The 24793-nt window shown below is 33.2% G+C and overlaps 1 protein-coding gene across 1 annotated transcript in view; it reads right to left on the reverse strand.

Annotated features, from left to right (window-relative positions):
- Positions 1-24793, reverse strand: part of LOC144349691 (WD repeat and coiled-coil-containing protein-like) — a 33531-nt gene that overhangs the window by 6764 nt on the left and 1974 nt on the right. Inside the window, exons 3-12 of the mRNA XM_085505660.1 lie at positions 24671-24772; positions 24229-24290; positions 22869-23044; positions 22285-22352; positions 21261-21430; positions 20130-20386; positions 19174-19290; positions 18721-18813; positions 14215-14377; positions 10151-10318 (exon numbers count right to left, since the gene is read on the reverse strand). Of these exons, the coding sequence (XP_085361786.1) occupies positions 10151-10318; positions 14215-14377; positions 18721-18813; positions 19174-19290; positions 20130-20386; positions 21261-21430; positions 22285-22352; positions 22869-23044; positions 24229-24290; positions 24671-24772 (1376 nt within the window). The remainder of the gene's footprint in view (positions 1-10150; positions 10319-14214; positions 14378-18720; positions 18814-19173; positions 19291-20129; positions 20387-21260; positions 21431-22284; positions 22353-22868; positions 23045-24228; positions 24291-24670; positions 24773-24793) is intronic.

Genomic DNA, 24793 nt, shown 5'->3' on the forward strand with positions numbered 1-24793 from the left:
ATTAATACTGTAGTATACATGTATGTGAGCTGGGTGTATTAATAGTGTAGTATATGCGAGCTGGGTGTATTAATACTGTAGTATGTGTGAGCTGGGTGTATTAATACTGTAGTATGTGTGAGCTGGGTTTATTAATAGTGTAGTATATGTGAGCTGGGTGTATTAATACTGTAGTATATGTGAGCTGGGTTTATTAATAGTGTAGTATATGTGAGCTGAGTGTATTAATGCTGTAGTGTATGTGAGCTGGGTGTATTAATACTGTAGTATGTGTGAGCTGGGTGTATTAATACTGTAGTATATGTGAGCTGAGTGTATTAATACTGTAATATGTGTGAGCTGGGTGTATTAATACTGTAGTATATGTGAGCTGGGTGTATTAATACTGTAGTATATGTGAGGTGGGTGTATTAATACTGGAGAGTATGTGAGCTGGGTGTATTCATACTGTAGTATGTGTGAGCTGGGTTTATTAATAGTGTAGTATGTGTGAGCTGAGTGTATTAATACTGTAGTATATGTGAGCCGGGTGTATTAATACTGTAGTGTATGTGAGCTGAGTGTATTAATACTGTAGTATATGTGAGCTGGGTGTATTAATACTGTAGTATGTGTGAGCTGAGTGTATTAATACTGTAGTATATGTGAGCCGGGTGTATTAATACTGTAGTGTATGTGAGCTGAGTGTATTAATACTGTAGTATATGTGAGCTGGGTGTATTAATACTGTAGTATGTGTGAGCTGGGTTTATTAATAGTGTAGTATATGTGAGCTGGGTGTATTAATACTGTAGTATGTGTGAGCTGGGTGTATTAATATTGTTGTGTATGTGAGCTGGGTGTATTAATAGTGTAGTATATGTGAGCTGGGTGTATTAATACTGTAGTATGTGTGAGCTGGGTTTATTAATAGTGTAGTATATGTGAGCTGGGTGTATTAATACTGTAGTATGTGTGAGCTGGGTGTATTAATATTGTTGTGTATGTGAGCTGGGTGTATTAATACTGTAGTATATGTGAGCTGGGTGTATTAATACTGTAGAATGTGTGAGCTGGGTGTATTAATACTGTAGTATGTGTGAGCTGGATGTATTAATACTGTAGCATATGTGAGCTGGGTGTATTAATACTGTAGTATGTGTGAGCTGGGTGTATTAATACTGTAGTATGTGTGAGCTGGGTTTATTAATAGTGTAGTATATGTGAGCTGGGTGTATTAATACTGTAGTATGTGTGAGCTGGGTATATTAATATTGTGTATGTGAGCTGGGTGTATTAATACTGTAGTATATGTGAGCTGGGTGTATTAATACTGTAGTATGTGTGAGCTGGGTGTATTAATACTGTAGTATGTGTGCGCTGGGTTTATTAATAGTGTAGTGTATGTGAGCTGGGTGTGTTAATAATTTAGTATATGTGAGCTGGGTGTATTAATACTGTAGTTTATGTGAGCTGGGTGTATTAATATTGTTGTGTATGTGAGCTGGGTGTATTAATACTGTAGTATATGTGAACTGAGTGTATTAATACTGTAGCATATGTGAGCTTGATGTATTAATACTGTAGTATATGTGAGCTGGGTGTATTAATACTGTAGTATATGTGAGCTGGGTGTATTAATACTGTATTATATGTGAGGTACGTGTATTAATGCTGTAGTGTATGTGAGCTGGGTGTATTAATACTGTAGTATATGTGAGGTGGGTGTATTAATACTGTAGTATATGTGAGGTGGGTGTATTAATAATGTAGTGTATGTGAGCTGGGTGTATTAATACTGTAGTATGTGTGAGCTGGGTTTATTAATAGTGTAGTATATGTGAGGTGGGTGTATTAATACTGTAGTGTATGTGAGCTGGGTGTATGAATACTGTAGTATATGTGAGGTGGGTGTATTAATACTGTAGTGTATGTGAGCTGGGTGTATTAATACTGAAGTATGTGTGAGCTGGGTATATTAATAGTGTAGTATGTGTGAGCTGGGTGTATTAATACTGTAGTATGTGTGAGCTGGGTTTATTAATACCCTTAGTATATGTGAGCTGGGTGTATTAATACTGTAGTGTATGTGAGCTGAGTGTATTAATGCTGTAGTATGTGTGAGCTGTGTTTATTAATAGTGTAGTATATGTGAGCTGGGTGTATTAATACTGTAGTATGTGTGAGCTGGGTTTATTAATAGTGTAGTATATGTGAGCTGAGTGTATTAAGGCTGTAGTGTATGTGAGCTGGGTGTATTAATACTGTAGTATGTGTGAGCTGGGTGTATTAATACTGTAGTATATGTGAGCTGAGTGTATTAATACTGTAATATGTGTGAGCTGGGTGTATTAATACTGTAGTATATGTGAGTTGGGTGTATTAATACTGTAGTATATGTGAGGTGGGTGTATTAATACTGTAGTGTATGTGAGCTGGGTGTATTAATACTGGAGTGTATGTGAGCTGGGTGTATTCATACTGTAGTATGTGTGAGCTGGGTTTATTAATAGTGTAGTATGTGTGAGCTGAGTGTATTAATACTGTAGTATATGTGAGTCGGGTGTATTAATACTGTAGTGTATGTGAGCTGAGTGTATTAATACTGTAGTATATGTGAGCTGGGTGTATTAATACTGTAGTATGTGTGAGCTGGGTTTATTAATAGTGTAGTATATGTGAGCTGGGTGTATTAATACTGTAGTATGTGTGAGCTGGGTGTATTAATATTGTTGTGTATGTGAGCTGGGTGTATTAATAGTGTAGTATATGTGAGCTGGGTGTATTAATACTGTAGTATGTGTGAGCTGGGTTTATTAATAGTGTAGTATATGTGAGCTGGGTGTATTAATACTGTAGTATGTGTGAGCTGGGTGTATTAATATTGTTGTGTATGTGAGCTGGGTGTATTAATACTGTAGTATATGTGAGCTGGGTGTATTAATACTGTAGAATGTGTGAGCTGGGTGTATTAATACTGTAGTATGTGTGAGCTGGGTGTATTAATACTGTAGCATATGTGAGCTGGGTGTATTAATACTGTAGTATGTGTGAGCTGGGTGTATTAATACTGTAGTATGTGTGAGCTGGGTTTATTAATAGTGTAGTATATGTGAGCTGGGTGTATTAATACTGTAGTATGTGTGAGCTGGGTGTATTAATATTGTTGTGTATGTGAGCTGGGTGTATTAATACTGTAGTATATGTGAGCTGGGTGTATTAATACTGTAGTATGTGTGAGCTGGGTGTATTAATACTGTAGTATGTGTGCGCTGGGTTTATTAATAGTGTAGTGTATGTGAGCTGGGTGTGTTAATAATTTAGTATATGTGAGCTGGGTGTATTAATACTGTAGTTTATGTGAGCTGGGTGTATTAATATTGTTGTGTATGTGAGCTGGGTGTATTAATACTGTAGTATATGTGAACTGAGTGTATTAATACTGTAGCATATGTGAGCTTGATGTATTAATACTGTAGTATATGTGAGCTGGGTGTATTAATACTGTAGTATATGTGAGCTGGGTGTATTAATACTGTATTATATGTGAGGTACGTGTATTAATGCTGTAGTGTATGTGAGCTGGGTGTATTAATACTGTAGTATATGTGAGGTGGGTGTATTAATACTGTAGTATATGTGAGGTGGGTGTATTAATACTGTAGTGTATGTGAGCTGGGTGTATTAATACTGTAGTATGTGTGAGCTGGGTTTATTAATAGTGTAGTATATGTGAGGTGGGTGTATTAATACTGTAGTGTATGTGAGCTGGGTGTATGAATACTGTAGTATATGTGAGGTGGGTGTATTAATACTGTAGTGTATGTGAGCTGGGTGTATTAATACTGAAGTATGTGTGAGCTGGGTTTATTAATAGTGTAGTATGTGTGAGCTGGGTGTATTAATACTGTAGTATGTGTGAGCTGGGTTTATTAATACTGTAGTATATGTGAGCTGGGTGTATTAATACTGTAGTGTATGTGAGCTGAGTGTATTAATGCTGTAGTATGTGTGAGCTGTGTTTATTAATAGTGTAGTATATGTGAGCTGGGTGTATTAATACTGTAGTATGTGTGAGCTGGGTTTATTAATAGTGTAGTATATGTGAGCTGGGTGTATTAATACTGTAGTATGTGTGAGCTGGGTGTATTAATATTGTTGTGTATGTGAGCTGGGTGTATTAATAGTGTAGTATATGTGAGCTGGGTGTATTAATACTGTAGTATGTGTGAGCTGGGTTTATTAATAGTGTAGTATATGTGAGCTGGGTGTATTAATACTGTAGTATGTGTGAGCTGGGTGTATTAATATTGTTGTGTATGTGAGCTGGATGTATTAATACTGTAGTATATGTGAGCTGGGTGTATTAATACTGTAGAATGTGTGAGCTGGGTGTATTAATACTGTAGTATGTGTGAGCTGGGTGTATTAATACTGTAGCATATGTGAGCTGGGTGTATTAATACTGTAGTATGTGTGAGCTGGGTTTATTAATAGTGTAGTGTATGTGAGCTGGGTGTGTTAATAATTTAGTATATGTGAGCTGGGTGTATTAATACTGTAGTATATGTGAACTGAGTGTATTAATACTGTAGTATGTGTGAGCTGGGTTTATTAATAGTGTAGTATATGTGAGCTGGGTGTATTAATACTGTAGTATGTGTGAGCTGGGTGTATTAATATTGTTGTGTATGTGAGCTGGGTGTATTAATAGTGTAGTATATGTGAGCTGGGTGTATTAATACTGTAGTATGTGTGAGCTGGGTTTATTAATAGTGTAGTATATGTGAGCTGGGTGTATTAATACTGTAGTATGTGTGAGCTGGGTGTATTAATATTGTTGTGTATGTGAGCTGGGTGTATTAATACTGTAGTATATGTGAGCTGGGTGTATTAATACTGTAGAATGTGTGAGCTGGGTGTATTAATACTGTAGTATGTGTGAGCTGGGTTTATTAATACTGTAGTATATGTGAGCTGGGTATATTAATACTGTAGTATGTGTGAGCTGGGTGTATTAATATTGTTGTGTATGTGAGCTGGGTGTATTAATACTGTAGTATATGTGAGCTGGGTGTATTAATACTGTAGTATGTGTGAGCTGGGTGTATTAATACTGTAGTATGTGTGCGCTGGGTTTATTAATAGTGTAGTGTATGTGAGCTGGGTGTGTTAATAATTTAGTATATGTGAGCTGGAAGTATTAATACTGTAGTTTATGTGAGCTGGGTGTATTAATATTGTTGTGTATGTGAGCTGGGTGTATTAATACTGTAGTATATGTGAACTGAGTGTATTAATACTGTAGCATATGTGAGCTTGATGTATTAATACTGTAGTATATGTGAGCTGGGTGTATTAATACTGTAGTATATGTGAGCTGGGTGTATTAATACTGTATTATATGTGAGGTACGTGTATTAATGCTGTAGTGTATGTGAGCTGGGTGTATTAATACTGTAGTATATGTAAGCTGGGTGTATTAATACTGTAGTATATGTGAGGTGGGTGTATTAATACTGTAGTGTATGTGAGCTGGGTGTATTAATACTGTAGTATGTGTGAGCTGGGTTTATTAATAGTGTAGTATATGTGAGGTGGGTGTATTAATACTGTAGTGTATGTGAGCTGGGTGTATGAATACTGTAGTATATGTGAGGTGGGTGTATTAATACTGTAGTGTATGTGAGCTGGGTGTATTAATACTGAAGTATGTGTGAGCTGGGTTTATTAATAGTGTAGTATGTGTGAGCTGGGTGTATTAATACTGTAGTATGTGTGAGCTGGGTTTATTAATACTGTAGTATATGTGAGCTGGGTGTATTAATACTGTAGTGTATGTGAGCTGAGTGTATTAATGCTGTAGTATGTGTGAGCTGTGTTTATTAATAGTGTAGTATATGTGAGCTGGGTGTATTAATACTGTAGTATGTGTGAGTTGGGTTTATTAATAGTGTAGTATATGTGAGCTGGGTGTATTAATACTGTAGTATGTGTGAGCTGGGTGTATTAATATTGTTGTGTATGTGAGCTGGGTGTATTAATAGTGTAGTATATGTGAGCTGGGTGTATTAATACTGTAGTATGTGTGAGCTGGGTTTATTAATAGTGTAGTATATGTGAGCTGGGTGTATTAATACTGTAGTATGTGTGAGCTGGGTGTATTAATATTGTTGTGTATGTGAGCTGGATGTATTAATACTGTAGTATATGTGAGCTGGGTGTATTAATACTGTAGAATGTGTGAGCTGGGTGTATTAATACTGTAGTATGTGTGAGCTGGGTGTATTAATACTGTAGCATATGTGAGCTGGGTGTATTAATACTGTAGTATGTGTGAGCTGGGTGTATTAATACTGTAGTATGTGTGAGCTGGGTTTATTAATAGTGTAGTATATGTGAGCTGGGTGTATTAATACTGTAGTATGTGTGAGCTGGGTGTATTAATATTGTTGTGTATGTGAGCTGGGTGTATTAATACTGTAGTATATGTGAGCTAGGTGTATTAATACTGTAGTATGTGTGAGCTGGGTGTATTAATACTGTAGTATGTGTGCGCTGGGTTTATTAATAGTGTAGTGTATGTGAGCTGGGTGTGTTTATAATTTAGTATATGTGAGCTGGGTGTATTAATACTGTAGTTTATGTGAGCTGGGTGTATTAATATTGTTGTGTATGTGAGCTGGGTGTATTAATACTGTAGTATATGTGAACTGAGTGTATTAATACTGTAGCATATGTGAGCTTGATGTATTAATACTGTAGTATATGTGAGCTGGGTGTATTAATACTGTAGTATATGTGAGCTGGGTGTATTAATACTGTAGTATATGTGAGCTGGGTGTATTAATACTGTAGTATATGTGAGCTTGATGTATTAATACTGTAGCATATGTGAGCTGGGTGTATTAATACTGTATTATATGTGAGGTGGGTGTATTAATACTGTAGTGTATGTGAGCTGAGTATATTAATACTGTAGTATATGTGAGCTGGGTGTATTAATACTGTAGTATATGAGAGCTGGGTGTATTAATACTGTAGTATATGTGAGCTGGGTGTATTAATACTGTAGTATGTGTGAGCTGGGTTTATTAATACTGTAGTATATGTGAGCTGGGTGTATTAATACTGTATTATATGTGAGGTACGTGTATTAATGCTGTAGTGTATGTGAGCTGGGTGTATTAATACTGTAGTATATGTGAGGTGGGTGTATTAATACTGTAGTATATGTGAGGTGGGTGTATTAATACTGTAGTGTATGTGAGCTGGGTGTATTAATACTGTAGTATGTGTGAGCTGGGTTTATTAATAGTGTAGTATATGTGAGGTGGGTGTATTAATACTGTAGTGTATGTGAGCTGGGTGTATGAATACTGTAGTATATGTGAGGTGGGTGTATTAATACTGTAGTGTATGTGAGCTGGGTGTATTAATACTGAAGTATGTGTGAGCTGGGTTTATTAATAGTGTAGTATGTGTGAGCTGGGTGTATTAATACTGTAGTATGTGTGAGCTGGGTTTATTAATAGTGTAGTATATGTGAGCTGGGTGTATTAATACTGTAGTATGTGTGAGCTGGGTGTATTAATATTGTTGTGTATGTGAGCTGGGTGTATTAATACTGTAGTATATGTGAGCTGGGTGTATTAATACTGTAGTATGTGTGAGCTGGGTGTATTAATACTGTAGTATGTGTGAGCTGGGTGTATTAATACTGTAGCATATGTGAGCTGGGTGTATTAATACTGTAGTATATGTGAGCTGAGTGTATTAATACTGTAGCATATGTGAGCTTGATGTATTAATACTGTAGTATATGTGAGCTGGGTGTATTAATACTGTAGTATATGTGAGCTGGGTGTATTAATACTGTAGTATATGTGAGCTGGGTGTATTAATACTGTAGTATATGTGAGCTTGATGTATTAATACTGTAGCATATGTGAGCTGGGTGTATTAATACTGTATTATATGTCAGGTGGGTGTATTAATACTGTAGTGTATGTGAGCTGAGTGTATTAATACTGTAGTATATGTGAGCTGGGTGTATTAATACTGTAGTATATGTGAGCTGGGTGTATTAATACTGTAGTATATGTGAGCTGGGTGTATTAATACTGTAGTATGTGTGAGCTGGGTTTATTAATACTGTAGTATATGTGAGCTGGGTGTATTAATACTGTATTATATGTGAGGTGGGTGTATTAATGCTGTAGTGTATGTGAGCTGGGTGTATTAATACTGTAGTATATGTGAGGTGGGTGTATTAATACTGTAGTATATGTGAGGTGGGTGTATTAATACTGTAGTATGTGTGAGCTGGGTTTATTAATACTGTAGTATATGTGAGCTGGGTGTATTAATACTGTATTATATGTGAGGTGGGTGTATTAATGCTGTAGTGTATGTGAGCTGGGTGTATTAATACTGTAGTATATGTGAGGTGGGTGTATTATTACTGTAGTATATGTGAGGTGGGTGTATTAATACTGTAGTGTATGTGAGCTGGGTGTATTAATACTGTAGTATGTGTGAGCTGGGTTTATTAATAGTGTAGTATATGTGAGCTGAGTGTATTAATGCTGTAGTGTATGTGAGCTGGGTGTATTAATACTGAAGTATATGTGAGGTGGGTGTATTAATACTGTAGTGTATGTAAGTTGGGTATATTAATACTATAGTATGTGTGAGCTGGGTTTATTAATAGTGTAGTATGTGTGAGCTGGGTTTATTAATAGTGTAGTATGTGTGAGCTGAGTGTATTAATACTGTAGTATATGTGAGCTGGGTGTATTAATACTGTAGTACATGTGAGCTGGGTGTATTAATACTGTAGTATATGTGAGCTGAGTGTATTAATACTGTAGTATGTGTGAGCTGGGTGTATTAATACTGTAGTATATGTGAGCTGGGTGTATTAATACTGTAGTGTATGTGAGCTGAGTGTATTAATGCTGTAGTATGTGTGAGCTGTGTTTATTAATAGTGTAGTATATGTGAGCTGGGTGTATTAATACTGTAGTATGTGTGAGCTGGGTGTATTAATATTGTTGTGTATGTGAGCTGGGTGTATTAATACTGTTACAGTAGTATATGTGAGCTGGGTGTATTAATACTGTAGTATGTGTGTGCTGGGTGTATTAATACTGTAGTATGTGTGAGCTGGGTTTATTAATAGTGTAGTGTATGTGAGCTGGGTGTATTAATACTGTAGTATATGTGAGCTGGGTGTATTAATATTGTTGTGTATGTGAGCTGGGTGTATTAATACTGTAGTGTATGTGAGCTGAGTGTATTAATGCTGTAGTATGTGTGAGCTGTGTTTATTAATAGTGTAGTATATGTGAGCTGGGTGTATTAATACTGTTAGTATGTGTGAGCTGGGTGTATTAATATTGTTGTGTATGTGAGCTGGGTGTATTAATACTGTTACAGTAGTATATGTGAGCTGGGTGTATTAATACTGTAGTATGTGTGAGCTGGGTGTATTAATACTGTAGTATGTGTGAGCTGGGTTTATTAATAGTGTAGTGTATGTGAGCTGGGTGTATTAATACTGTATTATATGTGAGGTACGTGTATTAATGCTGTAGTGTATGTGAGCTGGGTGTATTAATACTGTAGTATATGTGAGGTGGGTGTATTAATACTGTAGTATATGTGAGGTGGGTGTATTAATACTGTAGTATATGTGAGCTGGGTGTATTAATACTGTAGTATATGTGAGCTGGGTGTATTAATATTGTTGTGTATGTGAGCTGGGTGTATTAATACTGTAGTATATGTGAGCTTGGTGTTATTCATTTTTTTTTTAAATATACTGTCTTGTATTCCATTTGTTATGATAAATGCATGTAATGAATATTAATTTATATAATTTATGAATTGCTTTACTACTATTTCTGCAAAAATCCATATTATTTGGCATATTTCTTGAATAATTTTTTTTTTAATTGCTATTGTATTATTGTTATGAGAAAGTATGTTTATATGATCTAAAATTAATCAAAACATTATACTACCAATGTGCAAATGTTGCACCACAATTTAGGTGTAAATAATTATGAAGGTCAACGGTCAAGTGCAAATCATATGTAATACATGGTATACATAATGTTATTGATAAATCTTGGTACAGTGCAAAGATATAGGAAACAACACTTACCAATATCATTAATACCGGGATAAGTATTTGTGGCTGTTCCATTTTCTGATCCTATCGAAGAAACTTGTTCTGGTACAACAATTTCTTCAACAAGTGGTGACCTTGTTTCATTTGAGTTTACATGCAGTTTCATCGTAGAGAGACTCATTTCGGTATTTCCTGTAGGCACTGAATTTAATATGAGATAATATAACGTTAGAAGTATCGCCAGAAATGAGCATGATAATAGAAAATGTTGTTTGAGAATATAAGTTATTAATTTAAGGGTATGCAGAATTTATACCTATGTACAGTGATATGCTATGAAGATCTCAAGTGAAGCAAATTTTTTGTGATTTGTGAACGCTTGAAAGCGATCTCATTCCCGCACATCAAAGGAATATAATAATAGCATTACAGAACACAGGAGACATGCTTGCACACAGAAAAGAACAAAATTATCACTGCATTTGAAATCACAAAATGCACATGTTACATGCTTTGTGAATTAAAGATACTCATGTACCAAAAACGGTTGGAAATGAACATACACCAGTTCACTCAATAATTTGCATTAGAATTTTTAGAAATCTAGGTTTCTCTTTGCATGCCTTTTTAAATTTTTGTATTTGTGTAAATATTTGCGACCTTCATAGTGTACAATTTTACATACCATAATTTTATAAATCCTTGTTATTACTAACTCTGGGATGGACAAACAAACAAACACACACTCACACACATACACTACAAAACAAATTTGCATACAATGGTTATTGCAGTGTAAAAAAATTAGACATTTGATACCAAAGAACAGACATGTCATTTAAAGTTTAAAACAACTTATATGATAATGGTGGAAATAAATTAATACATGTAACTAATAAAAGATACTTGTCAGATACACTATAAAAATCAAACTTTGGAAAATTTTTCTAACCATTCAAAACTGGATGAAAACATTCTGATCTATTTCAATGACAAAAAATGTTAACAATGATGACAACACGGATAACAACAAAGAGAGAGTCCTTCAACTAATATTCTTTCCCTTCCGTTTTTTTTCAAGCAAGACAAAGTAGTTTGATTATTTTAAATTGCCAGTAACAGGAAACAACTTTACTTCTATCATTATATATTGGGATCTTTGAGTCAATACGAAGCAAGATTGTGTCTGATTGGCTACTGTACCCAAAATCTTAACAGTCAGACCAATCAGAGAGCAGCTTGTTAATTTGGAACTTTTTTTAATGTACTGTAGAGTACTTTATTTTCGCTGAAGGGGTGATGCTGTGAAAATAAAATCCAGCAAATATACATTTTTTCCTATATTTCACATTAAACTCATGAAAAATTAGTGAAAATAAATTCCATACAAAACGTCCGAAAAGCCTTTTCAGTGAAAATTAATTCCAGCGAAAATAAAGTATTCAACAGTATCTAATTCTTCCCTATACATTATTTGCTTTGACTGAAACTACAACCAGATGCAAATATTTTTTGTATTTGCGTGTATGAAACAAGGCACCAATTTAAGAAAAAACACTTCCATCAATTAATTAAGATTAATCATACATGCGCTAAAATCAAGCATGCATAGTTGTTTTCCTTCAGAACATTTAATGAGTCGACTATTTACTTTAACTATAGTTCCAAGACATTTTATGAAACACTTTTACTAAAATAAAGAAAACAGAAAATAAATTTTAATATTATTTAGTGACTAGATGCAAGAATTCATATTACATGTGTTACTAATAAATCAATGAATCTGAGATAAGTGCTTCAATATTTGACTTTTGACCCCAGAATGATAGGGAACATCTTGTAAATATATATATTAATTAGAAAGTTTTTTTTTTTTCATTCAATAAATTTACAATGTTATAATCATCTGTAACATTTAGTTTAATAATCTAAGCCATATGTGCAGCTAAATTATAGCATGATTTAAATCATTTAAATGTTCCTATGACAACCCCTCACTTTCTACATGTGTACCAATATACAATCATGAAAATAAATGCCTTGATCTACACCAACCAAATCTACCATATATAAATCTTATTTGACTATATTTTTTTTACTTAAGTAAGTACATTTAACTTTTTTAAATTTCATCAGTAAATATACCTCACTCTCTGCACACTTTCTACTTCTACACTTTCCCCCCAACACTATAACATACAGCATTCAAGTAAATGTTACTTACTTAGAATGTCTATCTGCACTCCACTCCACTATTAAACTTGGCTGAATGAGAACTGAACTGAACCAAAGTTACTTGAATATGGACTGAACCAAAACGACTTGAATATGGACTGAACCAAAGACTTGAGTCGATGTGAACTGAGCCAAAAAGATGCGTAACCAAATATAATACCAACTCAGAATCCATAAATAGATATCCTGGTGTTGTTTTCTCAGAATTATTTTTCCCAATTCTACACAGGGAGTAATTCCACAAACTCTGATGATAATTAACTCTTCCTGTACAAATAATCATGTTACACAGCTGGATCTTGTCATTCATAGAACTACCCTGATATAAATCTAACAAAACAACAATTTCATGATGGGATGGATAGGATGGGATGGGAAGGAATGGGATGGGAAGGAATGGGATGGGACATGGAAAGATGTTCTACAAAAAGTATGGAAGATCACTGCATAGAATGGGGTGATTGTAGCATAAGGTGGAAAAGGTCATCTATGCATACCGATTAATCATACACCGGATATATAAGTTTGATATTAAGCCCCTCTTTAATATGGTGAAACAAGGAAACAGTTCTAGTTGATATTTGTTATTAAATTCATCGAAAATGTTAAAGACTGAAGTTATTTAACAACAAAGTTAAATGTCCTATAACATTAACATAATAAAAAAATTAAAGAAAATGCTGAGAAAATGTAAAATAAAAAAGAATAACAAAAGAAACATTAAAAAAAAAAAAAAAAGGTATCTCTAAGAATGCATTATAAATAATAGATGAAATAATTGATTGGTGATAAAAAGGTGTTGGTTTCAGAATCTGAATAATATTTCTAACATTGATATTAGGACAAAATTAAAATGTTATATATACACATGTTATCATTTACTTTGAGAGCTATGAAGCTATGGAAGTAAGCTGTCAGAAAACATTAATGTCAGATCATCTTAAGTTAGAGACCAAAATCTGACCAACTGTGGACCGCATCATGACAATGTGTGAGTCAGTAGTTAAATTACTCCTTGTAATGTTCTAAATAGCTGTATATGAAGTCATGAGAATGGAATTTTCATTAACTCATGCAAACCCTCTAACCCCCTTGACTTATAATGGTTTGCTCCACTATTAAAGGAAATACTATACTAAGCATGAAGCTCATCTTTCCTGCACTCCTATTCACATGAAGACTCATGCAGGTTTACAGCTTGCAAGACAAGCATGGCAAACATTTTAACAGCAAATCATACAAAGTACACAAGATTTAGCTCACAGTACACGATAACAGTGACACAAACTAATAATCCATGGACATACATGTAGATTACGAATCAATAAAAGTAGAAAAAGTTCTGTCATCAGACAAATTTTGATTGAAATCAGTCCAGTGACCTTAAGACATGATTGATGACATGTTTGTGTATTTGATATGATGTGTATGACCACAATGGTTTTATAGTTAAGGTTATATCAACTGTGAACACATGTCAGACAACAGATGGGAGACTGAGTTGAAAAAATAGGCCAATAGAACAAAACTGAGGATTACCAAGGTGTTACCATGATCAGATTACACAAAATTACTAGGTGCAAGTATGTATATCATGACAAAGTATGAACTTTGAACCAGAGTTCTGATATGGACATATAAAATTAAACACAAATTAGTTAGCTATACGAATCAGATCACAGAAAAGAAAATACCATTAAATATTAATTAAATAATTAATAAATTAATAAAAGAAAGCAATTAACTGAAAAGACAAAATCTCAACAGAATACGGTAAACTCAGAAAAGAACCACTCCACTCCTGCTCCCCACCATTCTGCTCACATACTCTACAAAGTAATAAATAAATAAACAATACTTACTTGTATGTTTTTGACAAATGCTCAATGACAAATCATACCATGTATGAATTCCAGATGGTGGGAATGGAGTATTCATACAATCTGGTTTTCCTGACATGACGAGTAGATCTGTAGACTTCAGCATATACTGTAAACCTTTCACTTTTATCTCACATCCTAAATCCTGTGTACAAAATAGAAGCAATCAGTACTGACCAGTAAGCCAATCAACGATGTACAATATTTGCTGTCCACTTGATCATGTGTCCAATCTTTGTACACTTACACAGCAAAAACAGATGATATGAACAGTAAACAACATATACGCCATATTGGTAAACATATTCTAAAAAATGCAGAGGTTACTACATGAAAACCATCTGTGATATTTTGTCATATTTACAAGCTTTCATGTATTTTGATGAGTTGTGAAGCGACAGAACAAAATACCAAATGAAAAACAGGGTGATATCATGTGGTTTCATGTGATGATCTTTGAATGACACACAGACATGTGGCACTCTTGCCAAAAACTTGTGGACTAGATTTGCAGGTACAAACACAGGTTACAGTTTATCGTCGACAACATTTGAATTTGTTATATACTACTTAGGGACTGGTCAGTTACTTCGGCCTAGGGGGGGTGGTGGATCAGTAGGGACGGGGGGTTACCCCGTTTTTGATTTTGCGAATTTTTGTTCTTGCTATCATGAATAATAATAATAATAATTTTTATTCAACACGAAAATCTACTACAGAGAGTAATTTTATGGTTGTAAAACAAGAACAGAAATAATACTTCACACAACTAATATCACAAATAGCACATTAAACATAAGCTAATGTTATTGTTTAGTACAAAGCAAGACGGAAGTACAGTTCAATCCACCAGAATCATGAATAGGGGGTCGCCATGTTTTCCACAAGTCACACACACGCTTATGCATATATTTTTAAAAATTTTATATTTCAGAACAAAAGATAAAAACGTTAATTGTATAAATGTGTTCTTAATAACAACTACATGTATTACCCATATTGCCTATGAATTTGTTGATGCAAAAAATGTTATAGGCTAAATATTTTGGGGTTGAAGTTGCCAAATAACTAACAGATTATGCAATGCGGCAAAACCCCAATTATACAGTTAAGTTTTAAACACATCCCTAGTCCATGTGTTGCTGATATCAGATCATTTTATTTAAAGTCTGAAGTCACCATTGTATAAGATATTTACTGGATTTATCCAATTATAGCAGATGATGGAAAAACACAGCAATTAGTACAAAGAGCAGTGACAATTTTTGTTCAGTGAAAATGCTGATATATAAAATAAATGCTGAAAAAATAAATAAATAGTTTTTTTGTTTTTTTTAACTTTTAAAATATGCATATTTTGCTCTGTAAAGTACCAAAATCCAACACAAATTTATACAAAAATCAAAGTTTCCTTTGTTTTCATAAGCACAGACTGTGCTTCGGGTGTAAAGCATTCCTGGTCTATAAGAGATGAAAGATATATTAAATCCAAATTAGTTTTCAAACCGCCTAGATTCAAATCCTCTTTTCCTCTCTTATAAGGGCGTTTATCAAGTGAGTACTCTACAGCTTTGTTCAAATGCAAACACTAAAAATGATGGCAAACCATGATATTTACAATGCACATATAATACATTTTGTAATCATGTCAGAACCAAAACTGTTCAAGGAGTGGGGGGGGGGGGCAGCATGTTTTTCAAAATATAATGTTGGGGGTGGGTCACACACTTTTTTTTATTAGCTCCGCTGTCGACTTTGTCGAGCGGAGCTTATCATATGAGTGATTGTCCGTCGTCGTCTGTCGTCGTCCGTCATCCATGTCAATGTTTTACTTTTTCGACTTCTTCTTGAAAACTACAAGCCTGAATGCTTTGATACTTGGTGTATATGTACCTTGGGTAGACCTCTCTCAGATTTGTTCATTTCATGATGATATCTTCAATTCTCTAATTTTGGTGAATATTTTTGTCATTTTTGGTAAAAAGTAATATTTTCAACTTCTTGTTAAAAACCGCAAGTTAAATTGCGTTGATATTACATATATAGGTACTACATGTGGACCTCTCTCAGATTTGTTCATTTTGTAATGATATCTTTAATTCTCTAATTTTAGTGAATATTTTTGTAATTTTTGATAAAAAGTGATATTTTCAACTTCTTGTTAAAAACCGCAAGTCCAGTTACTTTGATATAACATATATAGATACTACATGTGGACCTCTCTCAGATTTGTTCATTTTGTAATGATACCTTTAATTCTCTAATTTTGGTGAATATTTTTGTAATTTTTGGTAAAAAGTGATATTTTCGACTTCTTGTTAAAAACCTCAAGTCCAATTGCTTTGATATTACATATATAGGTACTACATGTGGACCTCTCTCAGAATTGTTCATTTTGTAATGATATCTTTAATTCTCTAATTTTGGTGAATATTTTTGTAATTTTTGGTAAAAAGTGATATTTTCGACTTCTTGTTAAAAACCGCAAGTCCAATTGTTTTGATATTACATATATAGGTACTACATGTGGACCTCTCACAGATTTGTTAATTTTGTAATATCTTTAATTTTCTAATTTTGGTGAATATTTTTTTCATTTTTTGTAAAAAGTGATATTTTCGACTTCTTGTTAAAAACCTCAAGTCCAATTGCTTTGATATTACATATATAGGTACTACATGTGGACCTCTCTCTGATTTTTTCATTTCATGATGATATCTTTAATTCTCTAATTTTGATGAATATTTTTGTAATTTTTGGTAAAAAGTGATATTTTCGACTTCTTGTTAAAAACCTCAAGTCCAATTGCCTTGATATTACATATATAGGTACTACATGTGGACCTCTCACAGATTTTTTCATTTCATGATGATATCTTTAATTCTCTAATTTTGATGAATATTTTTGTAATTTTTGGTAAAAAGTGATATTTTCAACTTCTTGTTGAAAACCGCACGTCCAATTGCTTTGATATTCTATACATATAGGTACTACATGTGGACCTCTCTCAGATTTGTTCATTTTCTAATGATATCTTCTGTTCTTTAATTGCCATGTGCATTGCAGCCGATAGGCTGCTTGTTTGATAGGGGGTGGGTCAACTGAGATTTACAGCTGGCAAAATGGAATCTGCCGACACCCCCTAGGCCGGAGTAACTGACCAATCCCTTATATATATATATCTGTATTATGGTCGTGATTGTAGTCATTTGAAGTAAATTTTTATATGACTGTTAATATGTAAATGTTATTACAAATGTACTTTGGCAAAGGTCATGAAGCTCTATCTTCACAACATTTTTTTTTATTTATATCCCGCTCGTTTGTATTTTCAAACGATTTGAATTTACTAAATTACTTATGCTTAATAATAATAAATACACAAATTTACGTCTGAAATTTACAGTAACCAATCAAAATTGACACATCAAGTAATTATAAGGGATCAGATTTTATATAATACTATACTATTAATGTTTGATAGATATTTTATTAACACAAAATTTAGTATGAAGGAAAAAACATAAAACAGACAAAACTAAAGATTAGATATAAAATAAATAAATTATTTGTGCCTAGCAAGCACATTTTATAATAGTTGATAACTTACAAATGTTGTCATCATAAATTGCTAGGTCAGCTTCAAATTTAGTACAAGCTTGTACAATATGGCTATTTTTACATATGAATAATTAATGAAATTCATCACCAATAGCCTGTACATTACATAGAGAACAAAACCTATGCTCTGAAAGTGTTTTATTATATCTAAGTTTTTCAATTGGCAATGAGTGGGAAGTAATGCAAAACTTAGTGAAGCTGACTCTGTGTTGCAGATTTTTGATTTGTCTCAAATATAGTTCAAATTCGATATTAACTTTAAACTTGTTATAAGTAATAAACTTAATCTTTTCTGGTGTAAAAACAGTTGGCAGCCAGACTTTATTATTGTAAAATCGTTTGAATTTGATTTTGAATTCAATAGTGTTTTAGTTAATCAGAGGATAGAACCAAGTTCATCTCTGAAATTGCTGGCCACATTATTAACACTTAAAATCTGTTTGTAAAGAATAATGAGTTGTTCAAAATTTGTTTTCTAATTTAACAATTCTTGGATAAAATCTTCTTCAGTTATTGTGTTGTTATTTTTTGTTTTAACAAGTTTGAAAATAATAGCTTACAATACATGTATCTCAGATCCATATAATTTATTAATAATAATAATAATAATATGTTTATTCCACACTATAGGCCACTGGTCTAAAAGTACTAAAGTAGTATATTTAAATATACAAAAGTTGAAGGAATACACTATATACAGGAAAAAATAATTAAATAATATACTCTGAGAAGGGTGTCTCGTTTCTTAAACGCAAGGCAAACAAATTTAGCTGTATAACGTATAGTGGCAACTTTGGTACAACTTATGAGCTTGATGAATTAACCAGGATAACAATCATTGTGATTTATTAATTAATCAATACTCACAATATGATCTACTTTTCGTAGCTTTGTCTCTTGAATTCCAAACACTTCAATACTATGGTGAGCTGAACTACTCACTGCAATGAGTTTCTCAGACTTGAAAAAAAAAAAAAATTGAATTACAGCCAGATCTGATTCCATGAATTACATTTATACTGATTTTTGGTATTGTATTTTCTATTACATTATCGTTGTTGCTAATCTGAATCGCATTACTATATCAATCATTCAATGAAAAATATTTATAAATGTCAGAGTCTATAACCATGGAGGTATCTGTTCATACCTCCATGCTACAACACAGTTACACTCAAAGGTACCGAGTTAATGCTCGTCCTATCCACATAAAATTTTGTGAAAATAAATTAATTAAATTTAAGTTTTAAATGTACAAATTTGAAGCTTTATGAATTTCTAGCAGTAATGAGTGGAACAAGATGAGAGATATATACTTACATGACATGTTATAATGTCTGGTTCAAGTATACCCGGTATGTTGACTCTATGAATAATAGTTGGTTCAACTCCATCCAGTGATATCATTAATAACTGGGATGAATCTTGTAATTTAGGCTGTGAAATACAGGTACACACAATCAGATAATTAACAGCTATAATAGTAGCTGTAATATTAATATGAGGTTATTACGAGGATACTGCGAAGTATGCACGAAGACCATACAGCGGGAGTATCGACCGATGTGATGCGACCGTGTTCTGTAACTTATGGCATTGCGGTGACAGATGTATAATAATTTATTAGCCTTTGAAACGGTGAAAAAAGAAACATACACGTCAACAACTGTAGTAGAAACTTAAAACATAAGGTCAGGCAGTGGTAATAACAATGTGACCCATACATTAAACATGTCATGGATAATACAGGCGCTTACAAACACCAGCTTCACCAGCCAAGGTTCATTTATTCGGTCGTCGCTTCACCATTATACCTTGGTAGAATTCTAATTATAAGCCAGTATTCACTGTTGATGAAATCAAACACAGCTGCACTTGCTCAAGTGTGTTTTCATGGAAGATAGAACACTAAGTCAAGTGTTTCCATGGGAAATCAAATGCTAAGTTGCATGATTTTGTCAGTTAATTATCATGTGATATAAGACAACGAAATCTTTTGGTTTAGATTTATGTGAGTTGCTGTTATAAGAACACACCCAAACAAATTAAAATATAACAGTGAAATACAGTTTTTCCACAATCACATATGGGTTAATATGAATGGCCATGGATGGTTGCATTCACCAAAAATGTGTCAAACAAACAATGATTCACAGAATGTCATAAAAATAATGTGAATTATTACAGCTACAACACCAAACACAAAGTTGTTTTTTAAGATGTTAACCACAGATCTATAGACAGTACTATCACCATATATAATTGATTCTACTTACCAACTTTGTCCTTTTGAGTTTAAATAGTGAACCTTCAACATTGTCTTCACCTGTGATTTCCAATGTTTCAATATCCTCACCATGTTCTACACTGGGTGTTTTCATTTCAACTTCATCTCCAAGAACAGTTGTAACTACTTTATTAGAGGCCGACTCTTCTTTCTTGCCTACTATTAATGCAGTCAAATCTATTGGTCCTTTTTTGGTGACATCTAATTCTTTATGCAAAGTAGCAGTACTAAGATTCACTTTTTTTGCTAAAAGAAAACAAAATTTATTGAAAGATAAGCATAGGACATCCAGTGACATTAATTTCTATTACCATGATAAATGTTACTATCAATATACAACAACGCACAGCATTGCAATGCTCAATTTTCAAAACATGTTTAAGTGAATTAAGCCACAAGACTGAAGAAACTATAAAATATTGGTCAAATCATTTTGACTTCCAAATTTCATAGTCTTAGAATATGGCACAGTTTCATGAAAGCAGAAGAGTTGAAAGTTGAACAGTTTGTGCAGTATGAGGTGTATTATGTCAAAGATTGAGGACGAGATCACTCTCCATATAAAATTGGTAAGAGCAGTTAGCTTACAATCAATAATCTAAATTTTTCATCTAAATATGTCATTTTAAGAGTATCAAGTTTGGCATTTCCAAATATATCGTATACTGAATGACATTGACATTGAAATTGACAGTCTGGACATACTCATAACCATCAGTGTCAGCAGAGTATACATGTATGTAAGCACACACATGTGATAATATGAGATTATTACGAGGATACCTCAAAGTATGCACAAAGATAGTACAGCTGTATTAACTGGAGTCCTGTCATATTAACCTTATTATATACATCTTTTCCTTCCAAGGATACAGCATGGGAATTCCGAAATCCAAAATGTTTAGAAAAGAATCAGCGAACTTCTTTGGAGTCCGGTCAAACTCTGGTGGCAGCCATATTTGTTTTTATTTTGAGAGGACACTTACGCACGTAATCATTCCATTATTGGAATTCGCATTTCCTAATATGAAAATACCACGTAAAAAACAGCAAATTAACATCACACATAACATATGGCATTACGATGACAGATGTATAATAATGATATGAATTGACTTACTATCTGAATGTTTTGATGACCACAAACCATCACTTATATCATGGGGGACGTCCGCGGCTTCAAACATATCTAGTTTGCAGTGTGATATCAATCGATCTAATGGTAGATTTGATGTGATAACAAGCTGATTACAATCTATCACATCCATGGAACATATCTTACCATCAATACTAGCAAATATAAGTGAAGATAGAAAACATAATAAAAAAATACAGGCTGAGAATAAATAGGTACAGTTGTAAAAGCTTTATATGACATCAGAAAGTATGCAATACTAAATTATATCATACCGAATTCTGCCGTAAATTTGCCCAGGTTCGTTAATGTGATTATTTTGGAGAAAGATGTGCGGTCTACTTTTCAATTCAGCAAGAAAAAAATTTATAAAAATAGTTTCTTTCATTTTGGGTGGTCCAACTTCCGGCGTTGAAAATCGGGTGGATAGGTAGGTGTACTTTTCAATGAAAATATAAGCCCCCTAACAATATTTGATGATCATTTTTTGAAAATTTGAACACCAAATAAGGGTCCACCAGCTGTGAATCCGCCCAGGGCGATATTTTGATGGGCAAATTTACGGCAGAATCTGGTTTATGGGAAACACTTAAGCTTGGGCTACATATAATGCTGACATTTTTATTTTCTTGGAAATCAGAAAAATCCTAATCACAATTTGTTGACTTCTTTATTTTTTGTATCTAATATTTTTTTTTATGTTTTTTGGCATAATGATTATTAAAACACAGGGTAATGTATCAGTTAATATAACCTGTACTATATTCATGTTTATAGTAAACAAACAATTAAACTTCCATTTGACTGTTTCCATGTGCATGGCATGTACAGGATAACATTTTATATATTGCGAGTATTTGAATCAAACTACATGTAACTAACTGGTCCATGGTTAATTATTCTCTGAGCTAATACGGAAATGATTTTAAATACAAGAGGCACAACTTGTTTACTCAGCCTCATGTGTGAATTAGTCATATTGTGATGTAAGACATTAAAACATACTTACTTGGGAACTTCCCATTCAACTATTTTAACATCTTTGATAGATGTTCTTAGGTCAGTAAAATTACACACCTACAAAGAAAGAAATCAAAAATATTTAAACCTCCAATGTATTGAAAAAATATTTTAAATATATGATGTTATGGTCTCTATTGTCATGTCATGTTCACTTACCACTAAGACACTATTGTCATGTTATGTTCACTTACCATTATACTACTATTGTTGTGATATGTTCACTTACCATGATACTATTTTTGCGATATGTTCACTTACCATGTTACTACTATTGTTGTGATATGTTCACTTACCATGTTGCTACTATTGTTGTGATATGTTCACTTACCATGATACTATTTTTGCGATATGTTCACTTACCATGTTACTACTATTGTTGTGATATGTTCACTTACCACGTTACTACTATTGTTGTGATATGTTCACTTACCATGTTACTACTATTGTTGTGATATGTTCACTTACCATTATACCACCATTGTCATGTTATGTCCGCTTACCATGATACCACTATTGTCATGTTATGTCCGCTTACCATGATACCACTATTGTTGTGTTATGTTAACTTACCACCAATGACGCCCCATCCGAGATTACAAGTTTTTCACCACCTTTCATCCACAGGCCTCCACTGATGGCATGTCCACAATGTAAATTGTACTCTTGCGGTGTTTCAATGTGAAATATTTCCACCTTTGACTTAGTCAGCACACACAACACAGGAAGACTTGGATGCCATACAAATCCTGTTATAATGTAGTGTATACAATTGATGTGAGTAACATGTACATTTGAGAAATCAACCAACAGGATTTGATTAGCACACAGTGAATTGACTGAGATACAGTTGCTAACACATTGGCAGATTATCTAACTACTGTATAATACTAAGCTGAAATGAATATTTGCTGAAAGGACTTTTTAGTTGTTTTGTATGAAATTTATTTCCACTGAATTTTGACAAGTTGAATGTGAAAAAAAAATAGGAAAAAAGGTATATTCACTGGATTTTATTTTAACTATCATTTCTATCATTGAGTATAAAAGTCCTGAAATAATGTAATAATATATCTAAACATTTTGCATGTAAAATAGTGGCTAGATATTAGGTGTGAATTATTCTGTCCAAAAAAGGACAATAACGATGAATCACATACAATCATTATTTGTTCACAAAGATCTTTCTCTCTAGCTGTCTACATGGGACTTGATTTTTTTTTAGGATTCCATTTTTGATATCCACAAAATCAGTCATGTTAGAAGGCTAATAATAATTAGTTAATCATAATTAATTATTTGCCAGTCGTTACATATATTTGTTACAAATCACGTCACTAAGCATTAAGTCATGTGATTAATTATTCATGAGAACATGAGTAAACAAACAAACGAATAAACCATAAGGTAAAATAAAAACAGATATGTAACGGTTGTAGGGAAATCCATTGTAATGCATTTTTATGGTTCATAGCAAAACACTGTGAAGTAACAAGTAATATTGTCAATAATTTTCTCTATTTCAACTAAATGTTAAAAACATTCAAATCATTCTTAACTGCATTTTAATTAGTTTAAAGCCCAAATTTAATTAACAGGGATTTTTTTAAACAAGGGAACAGGGGCACAGCGCCCTCATGCCATGGCCATGCGTTTCCTTATCCTGGGGAGCAAATGCTCTGGCAACCTTAAAATTCTGATTGACCAGGGATCACATGTGGCCACAGTTTTCAACTGTGACCTGTCTGATAGTAATGTTGGCCCAAGGAAGCCATAGAACCATTTTAACTTAGAATTATCAAAAACTCCCCACCTGGTAGGGAGAACCCTATCTCCCTCACTCGGTGGTGCCGCTGTATTGCAGTGCTCTCTCTTGCAGTTTTTTTCTAGAAAAACCCCAGATTAATCCAATTTATTTAAAAGAAATACTTACCATGTGGAAGTAAATTCTCTCTTTTGATTTCAAGAATTTCAGTTAACTTGAATGCATCAACACTACAAATGAGAGAAAGATGCATGTAAAACGATGCCGATAGCAGAAATTATAACAATTTGATCCCAGTCAAATGAAACTTTTTATTTATTCTATTTGCACATCAATAAAATCTGTACCCAAACAAATTTGAAATAAAGTGCAAACTTTAAAAGTTTAAAAAATATATTGGAAAATTCATAACTTCCAGTAGAATGTCGTAGAATTAAATCATGGAATTTTTTGTAGTGTTATTAAAAGAAACATTTTGAGAAGTTTGTAGTAAGCTGAATCTCCATTTTAAAATACACTGTCATCCCTATTATTAGGAGAACCATCAAAATAGTGAGTTTTGTTGTGTTCTGTATTTAATTAATTTTATTTCTTATATATTTTTACTTACATTAGTTGTACTTTCCAGATTCCGATCTTACTTTGTAACTGTACAGCAATGTAACACTGGTTACACAATGTATCAGCACTCCATCCCAAACCATAGACATCACTGCAGTAAATAAAAAAAATT

Source organism: Saccoglossus kowalevskii, chromosome 11, assembly GCF_978046115.1.
Source record: "Saccoglossus kowalevskii chromosome 11, keSacKowa6.1, whole genome shotgun sequence".
Classification (NCBI taxonomy): Eukaryota; Metazoa; Hemichordata; class Enteropneusta; family Harrimaniidae; genus Saccoglossus; species Saccoglossus kowalevskii.